At 37.8% G+C, this 14,559-nt stretch overlaps 1 protein-coding gene across 6 annotated transcripts in view; it reads right to left on the minus strand.

Annotated features, from left to right (window-relative positions):
• Window positions 1–14,559, minus strand: part of GDPD4 (glycerophosphodiester phosphodiesterase domain containing 4) — a 132,846-nt gene that overhangs the window by 85,967 nt on the left and 32,320 nt on the right. For 4 of the 6 annotated variants that reach the window (XM_070472962.1, XM_070472960.1, XM_070472957.1 and 1 more), the window contains 6 exons: window positions 9,489–9,582; window positions 6,621–6,680; window positions 2,306–2,404; window positions 2,142–2,235; window positions 1,300–1,377; window positions 362–507 (listed from right to left, as the gene is read on the minus strand). In XM_070472962.1, coding sequence (XP_070329063.1) covers window positions 362–507; window positions 1,300–1,377; window positions 2,142–2,235; window positions 2,306–2,404; window positions 6,621–6,680; window positions 9,489–9,497 — 486 coding nt within the window. In that variant the 5' untranslated portion in view covers window positions 9,498–9,582. The remainder of the gene's footprint in view (window positions 1–361; window positions 508–1,299; window positions 1,378–2,141; window positions 2,236–2,305; window positions 2,405–6,620; window positions 6,681–9,488; window positions 9,583–14,559) is intronic. The other 2 variants (XM_070472959.1, XM_070472961.1) reach the window with 2 other exon arrangements.

Genomic DNA, 14,559 nt, shown 5'->3' on the forward strand with positions numbered 1-14,559 from the left:
ACAGTCTTTTCTGCCAACATCCCTTGTAGGGTAGGGAGGGGACCCAGTAATGAAAAGACTTTAGGAAGCAGAGTTTGGTTCCCTTGGCTCTTTCTCCAAGAATCTGCCTACATTCTACTCTACCGAACCTGATTTGGGGACTTGGCTCATCTGAGGCAATGTCACTGGGCACAATAAAGAGAAAAAAGACTGAGAATTAGGTGACCTGGGTTCAAGTCCAACCTCTACACTTAACTACTTATTCCTGTCATCTCAAGCCAAACTCTTCACTTCTCCAGGGGCTCCTGGATCTGATGTGCCATTGTCTCATCCACACCCAAGCACATCTGTACTCACCCACATCCATCATGCTCGGACCTACCATGGCTGCACCTCTATGACCAAAGAAGTTCGGCTTGGGTGCTAATTTATCCTTTTCCTGAACACAGGGAGAATAAGTCCCAAATGGCACCACATAGAGACATAAAAGGATAAGAAGGAAGGGCAATCCAATAACCACTTGTAGAACTGAAAAAGTTGGAAGGAGAAAGTGACAAAAAAGAAAAGAGGAATGGAGAACCATCCCAAGCAAATAACTATCCCCAAAACAACAGTCAGTAAATACCTAGTGCGTGGGTTCATTGAATCTGTGGACTCACTGATTTACTCTCAATTTCTGTCATATCCCCATATTCTTTCAGTGATTTGAAAGTAAAGAACTATTCAAATAAAAAGTGTTGTTAAGTCAAAATTATTGCAAATGCAGATTTACAAGGGAATGAGTTTTATAGGAGGTAGAAGGAGAGGGAATGTTAAGGAATAGCTTCTCAGAAGGAGGAGTAGTTTGGTTGGTTCTGAGAAAGTCCTCAAGCCCTTAAGGATCAGACTAAAATGCCCCTGTACTGAAGGCAGTGAGGGATAGTAGAAGGGATACTAGTTGAAAGAAATCCAAGTTCAAAGTGAGACTACTAGTTTCTAATTTTGTGACTTAGACATGTTGTTTAACCTCTTCAGATCTTCACTTTTCTCATTCTGAAAAATGGAACTATTTTGCTACTAACATCTATCTCATGTAATTGATATGACAGTGTTGACTCATCACAGGTTCTCAATAAATAGTAGACACTTCTCTCTCTCTCCTCATTCATCTCTTAAATACACACACAGACACAGACACACACACACAGCCTGACCATAATACCTGTTATCACTGGCCATTCCCCAACACTTACTGTTTTAGACCTTGGAGGATTTTACCCATCTGTACATTTTAAAATTACCACCTATGTTGCTTTCAAATCTAGATCTGCCAGCTCTAACCTCTCAACTTTGTGAGCATATTACACCACTTGTTTCTTCTTCTTTCACTACTTGTATTCTGGTATCTTCTCATTCTAGCTAAAATTCAGGAAATGAAAAACAAGAGAGTCATTACTGTCCCCTTTAAATTCTTGCCCCCAGAAACATTTCCTAAAACCCACTGGTCACATATACATACACACGTGTACACTCAATGACAACACTACCAATCGAGTTTTTCTCTTTCTTGCATCCTTACATGTCAGGAAGCAGGCACTCCCTGTTTAACCAGCAGTAAAAAAAAAAAGACATAGAAGAAGGTCCTCCTGGTTTCTCAGTAAGGGTGCTGAGAGAGAACTCCATTCTCAAAATAGTTTCATATATAGCTCTTGACTCTTGTTTGTTTCCACGGTATTTCACTGGGGACTGTATTGAAGTACTAAGATGTGTCCAGGGGATATCTGCACTTGGTTCTTGAGTTGAAAATAGTAATATTTGAATATAAACTAAAAGAACTCTGACTTGTACCATCACTGGTCAAATGAAATTAAAATTCCCTCTACCCTGCCCACAACTACTTCAGTCTGTTCCTAGACAGTCAGTGTGTAACAACAGAGAGAAAATTCTTATTTTTCTAGAAGGAGAATCCCTTTTTAGAAGAGGGTCTGTTTGATCAGAGAAATGCTATAACAGGCCATGTAGGGCTGTGAGTTTGACCAGAAGAAGCATGCCTGAATAACAAGCTAAATTAATTTCAAAAAGCTACAGTGCTGGCTATCTACCAACCTTGTTTGGCTGAGTGAAGTACACTAGCTAAAGTCAGAGCTGGAAGAATCAGGGAAGGTTCCACCCTTAGGACATACCTTCTCCTTCCAAATGGATCAAGTAGAAGGCCACAGGCCAGGAAAGCAAAACCATTGCAGATATGCTGCTCAGGTGTATGTAAGGAGCAAAGACCTGAGAGAAAGCCAAAAGTCAGGCTGAACACATCTGGACAGACAGGGCTACAACTAAGGATGGTGCTTACCTTCAGTGACAGCCCAATGGTGAGCCATCTCTCTCTCCAAAAAGTTAATAGAATCCACATCAAAAACGAGCATAACATAATCACTATCAGAACCATGATCTAGGGAAATAAAATGAATATATTGACTTCTTCGGGGCTTTCCGGATAGCTCAGCTGTTAATCTGCATGCAATGAAGGAGATCCTGGTTTGATTCCTGGGTTGGGAAGATCCGCTGGAGAAGGGACAGGCTACCCACTTTTCTTGGGCTTTCCTTGTGGCTCAGCTGGTAAAGAATCTGCCCATAATGCAGGACACCTCGGTTCGATCCCTGGGTTTGGAAGATCCTCTGGAGAAGGGAAAAGGCTACCCATTCCCGTATTCTGGCCTGGAGAACTCCATGGACTATATAGTCCATGGGATCGCAATGAGTTGGACACAACTGAGCAACTTTCACTTTGACTTCCGGACACTAAGCTTGGATCAGAACTGTCCTTGGGAAATGTGCATGAGTGTGTGATAAGTCACTTCAGTTGTGTCCGACTCTTTGCAACCCTACGAATTGTAGCCTGCCAGTCTCCTCTGTCCACGGGATTCTCCAGCCAAGAATACTGGAGTGGATTGCCATGCATGTACTCACAGTTTCAGGGACCTCATTTCCTCATCTTTTTTAATCTAGCCATTCTTTAATAGTCCATGGGTCTAATAATCCACCTTCTTTGCTGTGAAGTCTTTTTTGTGCACCATGGCTGGAAAAAAAAAAAAAAACCACACAAACCTACACAGCTATGTGGTCTGATTCCTTTACTGTTTTATTATCTCCATGTCAGCTTGGCCCTCAATGCTTAGCATGCCTCATTCAGTTTCAACAGTACCCATTACAAATATTTGCTTTTTAAAAATACGACTCAATACAATCTCAGGCAAACAGTAATTTGTTCAATGTATGCTTTCCCCAAATAGACTATAAGCTTCATGACATCAGGGATAATGTTCATGATTATTTATTTATTGTCTTTAGAATGTCTGACACATAATAAACTTTCTATAAATATTTGGTGAACAGATGAAAAAAACCTGCTGTCCAGAAAACTATATTTAGTCATAGGAAATGAACATTGAGACCAAGAATACATAACTTTAACTGCTTCCCTTCAAATGGATAGTTTTCTGTATGTATGTAGCCCTCTAGACAGTGCTTGGTTTCCACTCCTCCATAATTCTTTATCTATGAAAGTAACTGAATCTGTAATTAAACCTCTTAAAAGAAACTCCAGGCCTTGCTGCCCTCAGGGTTAATTTTTCAAACATTTAAGGAAGAAATATTTCAACTTTAAAAAAACCCTTCCAAAGAATAAAGAAGGAATTTTCTCTTAACTTGTTTTTTGAAGCCAACAAAAACACTGATATCCACACTCAACAAGGACATTACAGGAAACAAAAATGACACTCTAAACTCTTCTATACATAGATCTATATAGATATTAAATCTTAAATAACTTATTAGCAAACCAAATGCATCACAATACAAACTTTAATAGACATATGAGACTCACTTGAATCTCATGTAATTCTGTGATTTTATTCAACACAAAGCTTTTCTAATGATTTAAGGCAATTATAAGGTACAGATAAAATGGTTTCCCTTGGAAATCTGTCAAAAGTAGCTATTCATAAAAAGGTCTTTCCTACATTACAATGTATTCTGGTCTGGGACCCAAACTGTGAGGTGTGTTTTGGGCAAAGTATGTGAAAACATTTCTCCACAGAAGTTATCTTTTGGGTTATGGTGCATCATTTTTTAAAAACTATATTTTGTTAACTGTACAACTTCAGCCAGCCATGCCTCCCACCTTACAAATCTATAAATTCCAGGTAAGTTTATTTATTGTAAGCAACCTAGATATACCAATTTAGATCCTCCTAGAAATTTCCATAGATAAGGACTCTCCACTATCTTTTGGCTAATATCTTTAGTATGTTTATTAGGAGGTTGGGTTATTAGTTACGTATAGATTTTTTAAAATAAAGAGTTTTAATTGAGGTCATTCATTGTTCTCTGAGCACATTTAAGTAGAAGGGAATGTACTATAGGGCTGATTGCTAATCCTTTCCTTCCAGGTTTACTCTTTTCACACTGAAATTTCAAGCCCTAAAGAAACTCCGTTGCCAGGGAGACTTAAAGGCCAGGGGTTTAAAGGTCCACACAAATTAGCCATCTTCCAAGGGTATTCCAACTCCTCTAATAACCAGCTCCACCACTTCTCATTGGTTATGCATTTGTAACTGGAATTAGATCACAGAATACCTGAAGAGATGATGGCTTTGTTAAATTTATTAACAAAAATCCTGTAGAATATGTGTCAGAATTGATTCTGAGGATGTTTGCCAAGGAAAAAAAAATGTAATATTAAGTATGCTAGACAAGGAGAAAATAAAGTAATATTAAATCAGGCTGAATTTATTGATATATGTATACTTACCAGAGATTCTAAATTCAATGTATCAGCATCCAGGCATTATGAATCTCAGAGTGGTTCTGTTTGTGTATCTGAAACCTTGGCTCAATAGTTCAGTTCAGTTCAGTTGCTCAGTCATGTCCAACTCTTTGTGACACCATGAACTGCAGCACACCAGGCCTCCCTGTCCATCACCAACTTCTGTAGTTTACCCAAACTCAAGTCCGTTGAGCTGATGATGCCATCCAAACATCTAATCCTCTGTTGTCCCCTTCTCCTCCTGCCCTCAATCTTTCCCAGCATCAGGGTCTTTTCAAATGAGTCAGCTCTTCGCATCAGGTGGCCAAAGTACTGGAGTTTCAGTCAATAGTAGCCCATGCTTTATAAAATTGGGACACCAGCAATTTCTTGGTGTAATGTGGAAGAAAGAATCCAATGATTTATTGAGAAAAGGTTACTGGAATGATGTTAACATCACCTACGATGAGCTAAGCCACTCTATATATCATGCTCTATAGGAGATCTCAGAGGACACTGAAAAACACATTGGTGAGGAAAGTGTCAGCATCCTTGAAAAGCACTGTAGTGGCCATCCTTTATGCCTGGATAAAGGTGAGAAGTGCTGCCATTGAAATTGGCTTCCTGAGTTCAAAGGCAATGATGAGATTTTGCTAGGCGGAGGCCAAGTAGCAGCACGCACTGACAGAGGCAACGTGAGCATGGTTTCTACAATAGACACAAGCCTGGAATAGTAATTAGAATGGTTTAACCCATAGGTTTTCTTGGTAGTGACTAACTGCTCATGGTGTCCCAACTCCAAAACCGGATCTCAGTAAGGCCTATATGTTCACTCTTCCTGTTTCCCTGTATGATCTTGCAATTTCAATTTCCATTCATTCTAACTGTTAAATTGTATTTTCAGCTCATCCTTCTCTTTTGAGTAAAAGGAAATTTAAGGAGACCACTCAGAGTTTGACATGTTCCTGGATTTGAGGAAATACAAGGAACGGTATCAAAGTCATACCTGAAAGCCTATAAATAGCAAGGGGCTGTGTTAGAGATGCTCAAGCCCATGGCAGAACAAAATGAGGGAGGCAGTTTTGGAAATGAGCTGCATGTCTTCAAATGTTGAGTCAGTGATACTTGTTTCCTCAGACCAGATATGGATCCTTTGTTACTGCTAATAAAATTTTATTTTTAAATTTATTTATTTTTTAAAAATTTTATTACAATATAGTTGCTTTACAATGCTGTGTTAGTTTCTATTGTACAGCAAAGGGAATCAGCTGTATGTATACACATATCCCCACTTTTTGGGATTTCCTTCCCATCTAGGTTACAACAGGGTCTGACTCTTTGTGACCCCATGGACTATAGTCCACCAGGCTCTTCTGTCCATGGGGATTCTTCAGGCAAGAATACTGGAGTGAGTTGCCATGCCCTCCTCCAGGGGATCTTCTTGACCTAGAAATTGAACCTGCATCTCCTGTGTCTCCTGCATTGCAGAATTCTTTACCGCTGAGCCATCAGGAAAGCTCGGTCTACTACAATAAACTAAAATTCTTAATGACTGAAATAAGAAAGTTCTGTGACTATAAAGGACTGGGAAAATAATGGAGTCTGCACAGGATTTTATGGGAATGGGAAGAACAGAATCAGTTTAACATGAAGTAGTGAGAAAAAATAAAGTTTGGGTTCAGCTTGGTCAGGAAGTCAGTTCCACCTGTTAGAAACTGAATGATTTCAGTTGAAACAGTGTAAGCAGGTCTCTTGTTTCCAAGGGAGACAAAGAAAGGGAAGCTCTGTATTTAACACTTAGTGCCAAAGAGGCACATTCAGTCCTTGTCTCAGGTCTCCTATGAAGATTCAGATGTCCTACCTTATGATACCAGTGCAGGTATAGTTCATTTTTTTCCCAACACAACAAAAATCCAAGTACCTGAAAAAAAACAAAGAAAGAAAAAACCAAGAGGCTACCCAAAACTGAACTCAAAATTCCTTTCACAGTCTGGCATTACATTCACTCTTTGCTACACCTGCTCTTTTCATCATCTAAGAGTTTGCCATGTTAGTCCTCTGACTAAAAAGCTCTCCCTCCCCATGCCATGGACCCATCAAACACAGTTCACATGTTACTTCCTAGCTGTAACTTTCACCAGCAACCCAGAGAGAATTTACTATCTTCGCTGGGATTTTGTAACAATCACTACACTGATATCCTTCCTGAGTTTCTACCAATTTTCTTTTCCCTGTGATGGAGCTTATTCCTGGTATTAGGTAGAGACACTAGTGAGAGAACAGAGGTCATGGGCCAGCCCTTCCAAGGGTCATTTAAAAGCTCTTTTTGGGGACTTTCTTGGTGGTTCAGTGGTTAAGACTCTACCTTGTGATGCAAGCATTTGATCTCTGGTTGGGGAACTAAGATCCCACATGCAGAGGAGCAACTTAACCCATATGCCACAGCTACAGTGTCTATACACATCAATGAAAGACCTCGAACTATGCAACCAAGACCCAGAGACAGCCAAATAAATAGTTTTTTTTTTTTTTTTAAAAGCTCTTCTTTGAGGAACCAGTACCACTGTTACAACTGTTAACCACTGCTGTTAACATTGGTATTAGTCAATAAACCTCAATTAGGTTTGAATCTAAATCTATGTAATCACCAAGTCATTGTGAAGACACAGACTGAAAACTGGAGTCTTCAGATTCTCAGGTTATTAAGGAGAGTTTGAATGCATAAGGCACTCACCTTTTTATCAAAATAATTTTATGGATTTGATTTTATTTGTACTTTGGTGGTGGTTTAGTTGTTAAGTTGTGCACAACTCTTGTGACCCCACGGACTGTAGCCACCAGTCTTCTCTATCCATGGGATGTTTCAAGCGAGAATACTGAAGTGGGTTGCCATTTCCTTCTCCAGGGGATGTTTCTAACCCAGGGATCAAATTCGGGTCTTCTGCATTGCAAGCTGATTCTTTACTGACTGAGTCACCAGGCCATTTATTTGTACATTACCAAGCCCTATAAAATATCATTAAATATTATTATAGTTCTCATTTGAACCAATAAATTGAGGCTTAGAAGAGTTATGTGACTTGGTCAAGGTTACAAAATAATTTAAAGCAGAAACAGAATCTAGGTCTCCTCTTTTGTTGCCACTGTATCCAAAAACATGTAGGGCAGAGGAGAAGCCTATTAAAAAACACATGGCTTATTGGACAGTGGAAGTCCATCTTAGTTTTATTTTGATCATGTATGAGAGTAGTACAATTCAGTGGCCAGATTCTTGCCCCAAATACATCATTCATCTGCATTTTTCTCATTAAATAGAGAAGTTTCTAACTAATTTCTGTCTACAGACATCCTTCACGCAATGACTTTCAAAATGATAATCCTAATTAGAATCTGACTTATACGAAGTATATTAGCCTACTTTTCAGGCCTTACAAAATCTATCACAAGTCTATTGTTTTAACCATATTCCCCATTTTTCTTAACTATCCCCTACATGCTAACCGTACTGATTCTTCCCTCTTATCTAGTCATACTCCATATATCTCTGTTTCACTGACTTTGTCATGATGTTGCCACAGTCTGGACTTTCTTCCACACTCCCATAAACATGTGTCTAAATCCAACATCCTTTCAAGATCCCACTCCTCTGCCACGTCCTCCAAGAAGTTTCACTTAATCCTCTTGACTGAAAATTACCTCTTCCTCCTCAGATCCCAGGCTGAACTTTATTTAGGCCTTCTAATGACAATTATAATGCTCTGTCTGTGTTGGTTATTTTTGTCTAGGACTTACTTCCCTACTGGATTCTAAATTCCTTGAATTAAGGACTATTGTAACTTTATTTCTCATACCTCTGTCTTTGAAGTGCCCTGAATAAAAACAGAAACTGCATGTCTTTGATCTCTGTAACCTCAGTACTTATGACTCATACAATAATCAATATATTTTGCTGAAAGAAAAGTTAATGCAAATGTCAACTGATTTGGGAGTTGGGTTTTTTAGTGTCAGACAAGAAATCAGTGGGGATGAGAAATTATGAAATCAAAGAAAGATATATACATCCTATGTGTAAGTGGGTACTGAAAAACTCCAGTAACCTAAACGTTAGTCTCCCATAAATATTCCACTTCTACAGATTCCTCTATTGCTTGGCCTCAGTTTCTCATACTACATAGCACTACTATGTCTGGTGTGAATTTCTCACACTACAGATACTACTGTGTCAGGAAATAGGCAGGGTCTCTACTGTGTAAAGATACTTGCTAAAATAAATGTACTTTGCACCTGGACTAGGGGACTAGCACTTGCACAGTATAACAGGTGTAACACACTAGATAATTTGTAAGGCCCAGAAAGACTGATTCTCAGGAGATGCACTATGAAATGAATAGTTAAATGTGTAAAAGTACTGCCATGTGAAGGTGCAAGCATCTAAAATGACAATACTGAGTGAACCAGAAAATAAGCCATGAAACAGAGGAAGAGAAAAGGGATGTCCTGCCTCCTTTTCAAAGGGTCAAAGTAGAAAGATATACCTTCTAACAGCACAAATCTTTCCCCTCCAACCAACCTATCCCTCCTCCCTAATATTCGAGGGGCTGATGTAAACCCAAACTCTGCTAAGGGTGATCTGAGGGCTCCCAGCACCAATTGGGAACCATACCATGGACAAGAGCACTTTATGAGGCTACTTGAGAAGGGGGTGGGCGAAATGGGAAACATTACTCACCACCAGCATTGTTGTGTAGGCAGCCAGGATCCCAAGAACACTCAGCAAGACAATGGACCAAAAGAACCAAATTCTTGTACCTAGGAAAACAACCCTGCAAAAACATGTTTCAATTCCTAAGATACATATATTAGTAGCATCTATGTCAAGGATAAGGGATAAGACTGGACTAGATGAGGTACAAGAAAACAGGGGCTAAGAAGAAAAGCAATTTGGGAATAGATACCCTTTGGGGATATTTATTTCAGAAATTTTAACTTTGTTCTACAGACAATAATGTTCGTTAATGGAGTTCTGTGTGAGTTGTATGGCTTTTAAAAGCTATTTAGAATACTATTAGAATTAGAATACTATTTAGAATACTCAAAAACTTTGTACTCAGTAAAAAAATATAGAAATTCTGGAATGTCAAAAGAGGAAAAATCATCCGTAAGTTCACTGCTTTCACATAGCTAATATTTTCCATTTCAGCAGACTTTTTATGCATATATGTTTTCTTACATAACAGCAAGCAACTATATTAATGTCTATATTCTGTGTAAGAGCTTTGGACCCTTTAAAAACATCTCTGGTCTTTTTTGTGTCTAAAGTAGTTTATGAGATAAAACTGCTAATAAATTGATTTCTTAAACAATGTTATAATTGCACAAACCTCATAGATAGCATCACCCACCAGAGGGGCAGACAGCAGAAACAAGAAGAACTACAATTCTGCAGCCTTTGGAATGGAAACCACAATCACAAAATAACAAGAAAAAATTGAAATAGCAGAGGATTATGTCCCAGATGAAGAACAAGATAAAACTCCAGAAAAACAACTAAGTGAAGTGGACAGAGGCAAGCTTTCAGAAAAAGAGTTAAGAATACTGACAGTGAAGATGATCCAGGATTCAGAAAAAGAATGGAGGCAAGGATTGCAAAGATGTAAGAACTGTTTAATAAAGACCAAGAAGAACTAAAGAACACACACACATAGATTAACAATAGCTGAAATGAAAAATACACTAGAAGGAATCAATAGCAAAATAAGTGAGGCAAAAGAATGGATAAGTGATCTGGAAGACACAGTGGTGGAAATCACTGTTGCAGAACAGAAGATAAAAGAATGAAAAGAAATGAATACAGTCTAAGAGACCTCTGAGACAACATTAAATGCACCAACATTCACATGATAGGGGTCCCAGAAGGAGCAGAGAGACAGAAAGGAATTGAAAATTTATTTGAAGGATAATAGTTGAAAACATCCCTAACATGGGAAAGAAAACAGTCACTAAAGTCCAGGAAATGGAGAAACCCAGGCAGGATAAACCCAAGGATGAGCATGACAAGACACATAGTAATCAAATTCACAAAAATTAAAGACAAAGAAAAAACATCAAAAGCAATGAGGCAAAAGCAACCAGTTACATACAAGGGAATCCCCAGAATGTTATTAGTTGATTGCTCAGCAGAAACTCTGCAGGCCAGAAGGGAGTGGCACAAAATATTCAAAGTGATTAAAGGGAATAACCTACAACCAAAAATACTCTACACAGCAAGGCTCTCATTCAGAATTGACGGAGAAATCAAAAGTTTTATAGTCAAGCAAAAGCCAAGAGAATTCAGCACCATTAGACTAGCAAATGCTAATAGAACTCCTCTAGGCAAGAAAAAGACCAGCAACTTAAAACAACCTTATACATATACAGACTACTGTATCAAAATCTCATGAAAACAGCACAACGAAAAACTAATTAGATGTGTGCATGTGCACACACACACACACATACACACAAGGAATCCAAACACAACACTATAAACTTACTCATCAAACCATAAGAAAGTAGAACAAAAGAGGAAGGAAAGAAAAAAGACCTAGAAAAACAAATCCAAAACAATTAAGAAAATAGCAGTAGAAGCATACATATTGATAATTAACTTAAATATAAATATATTAAATGCTCCAATCAAAAGACATACACTAGCTGAATGGATATATAAAAGACCCATATACATGCTGTCTATGAGAAACCCACTTCATATCTAGGAACACATTCAGACTGAAAGTGAGGAGATAGAAAAAATATTCCATGCAAATGGAAATCTAAAGAAAGTTGGAGTAGCAATACTCACATTAGGCAAAATAGACCTTAACATAAAGACTGTTACACGGACAAAGAAGAACACTACACAGTGATCAAGGGATCAATCCAAGATGAAGCTATTATAACAACTGTAATTATATATACACCTAACATAGGAGCACCCCGATATCTAAGGCAAATATTAATGGCCACAAATGGACAAATCAATAGTAACACAATAATTGTGGAGGATATTAACACCCCAGTTATATCAATGGACAGATCATCCAGACAAAAGATCAATAAGCAAACACAAGCCTTATGTAACACATTAGACCAGATACACTTAGTTGATATTTATAAAGTGTGTGCTGTTGTGGTCAAGTCTTTGTGAGCCCATGGTCTGTAATCTGCTAGGCTCCTCTGACCATGGAATTTTCCAGGTAAGAATACTGGAGTGAGTTGCCATTTCCTACTCCAGGGGATCTTCCCACCCAGGGATTGAACCTGTGTCTCTTGCTTTGGCAGGCAGATTCTTTACCACTGTGCCACCTGAGAAGCTATTTATAAAGAACTCCATCCAGAAGCAGCAGAACACAAATTCTTCTCAAATACACATGGAACATTCTCCATGACTGACCACATGCTGGACCACAAAGCAAGACTTGGTAAACTTAAGAAAACTGAAATAATATAAAGCATCCTTTCCAAGCACAAATCTATGAGATGAAAAGTAAACTACATGAAAAACGTATAAAAAACAAAAACACTTAGAGGCTAAATAGTATACTACTAAACAACCAATTAAGCACTGAAGTAATTAAAGAAGTAATAAAAAAAAATCCTAGAGACAAATGACAATGAAAACCTAATGACCCAGAACCTGAGATGCAGCAAAAGCTATTCTACCAGGAAAGTGTATCTCAATATAATCTTACCTCAGGAAACAAGAAAAATCACAAATAAACAACCTAACCTTGTACAAAAAATAACTAAAGAATAAGAAAACATGAAATTAGTAAAAGGAAAGAAATCATAAAGAATAAAATAGAAATAAATGAAATAGAAACAAAGAAAACAACAGCAAAGATCAATGAAACTAGAAGCTGATTCCTTGAAAAGATAAACAAAATTATAAACATTTGGCTAGATTCATCAAGAAAAATGGGAGAGGACTCAAATCATTCACATTACAAATGAAAAATAAGAGGTTACAACAGACACCACAGAAATACACAGGATCATATGAGACTATTATAAGCAACTATACGCGCCCCCCCAAATGGACAACTTGGAAGAAATGGATAAATTCTTAGAAAGGAACAACCTTCCAAGACTGAAACAGGAAAAAATAGAAAATATAAACAGACCAGTACATACTGACATGGAAAGTGTGATCAAAGGTCTTTCAAGAAAAAAAAGTCTAGGACCTAATGGTTTCATGGGCAAATTCCATCAAAGGTTTAGAGAAGAGTTAACATCTATCCTCATGAAACTATTCCAAAGAAACTGCAGAAGCAAGAATACTCCCAAACTTATTCTATGAGGCCACCAACACCCTGGTACAAAAACCAGACAAGGATATCACGGAAAAGAAAATTATAGGTCAATAACTGTGATGAATATAGATGCAAAAATCCTCAACAATATTCTAGCAAACTGAAACCAACAACAGATTAAAAGAATCATGCATCATTATCAAGTGGTATTTATCCCAGGGATGCAAGGATTCTTCAATATATACAAATCCATCACTATGATACACCACATCAACAAGTTAAAGAGTAAAAACCATAAGATCATCTCAATAGATGCAGAAAAGTTTTTGACAAAAATTCAGTAGCCATATATGATAAAAACTTTCCAGGAAGTGGGCATAGGTGGAACATACCTCCATATAATAAAGGCTATACATGACAAATCCACAGTTAACATCATATTCAACAGTGAAAATGTGAAAGCATTTCCTCTAAGATCAGGAACAAGACAAGAACGTCCACTCTCACCAGTTTCAGTCAACATAATTTTGAAAGTCCTAGCCATGGCATTCAGAGAAGATAAAGAAATAAAATTAATTCAACCTGAAAAAGAAGTAAAACTGTCACTGTTTGCATATGACAAGATACTATAAGTAGAATATCCTAAAGATGCTACCACAAAGCTACTAGAGCTCATTAATGAATTTGGTACAGTTGTAGGGTACAAAATTAACTCTATTACATTCCTATACATTAACAACAAAAAATCAGAAAGAGAAATTTAAGAAACAAATCCATTTACCATCACATTAAAAAGAATAAAATATGTAGTAATAAATCTACCTAAGGAGGCAAAAGACCTGAACTCTGAAAACCATAAGACACTGATGAAAGAAATTGAAGATGGAAAGATGTACCATGTTCTTGGATTGGCAGAATCAATATTGTCAAAATGAGTATACCATCCAAGGCAATCTACAGATTCAATACAATCCATATGAAAACACGAATGCCATTTTTCACAGAACTAGAACAAAAAAATTTAAAACATGTATGGAAATACAAAAGACCCTGAGTAACCAAACCAAACATTGGAAAGAAAAATGGAGCTGGAGGAATCAGGTTCCCTGACTTCATACTATATTACAAAGTCACACTAATCAAAGTAGTACTGGCACAAAGTATTGTACTGTCACATAGAAATACAGATCAAAAGAACAGGATGGAAAAAACAGAAGTAAACTCACACGTGCTAAGTCATGTCTGACTCTTTTTGTGACCCTATGAACTGTAGCCAGCCAGGTTCTTCTGTCCATGGGATCCTCCAGGCAAGAATACTGGATTGGGTTGCTGTGTCCTCCTCCACAGGATCTTCCCAATCCAGGGACTGAACCTACATCTTTTAGGTCTCCTGCACTGACGGGCAGGTTCTTTACCACTAGTATCACCTGGGAAACCCAAAACTCAAAACACCTATGATCAACTGATGTATGAAGAAATAGGCAAGAATATACAAAGGAGAAAATACAG

The sequence above is a fragment of the Odocoileus virginianus genome, chromosome 10 (genome assembly GCF_023699985.2).
Source record: "Odocoileus virginianus isolate 20LAN1187 ecotype Illinois chromosome 10, Ovbor_1.2, whole genome shotgun sequence".
NCBI lineage: Eukaryota > Metazoa > Chordata > Mammalia > Artiodactyla > Cervidae > Odocoileus > Odocoileus virginianus.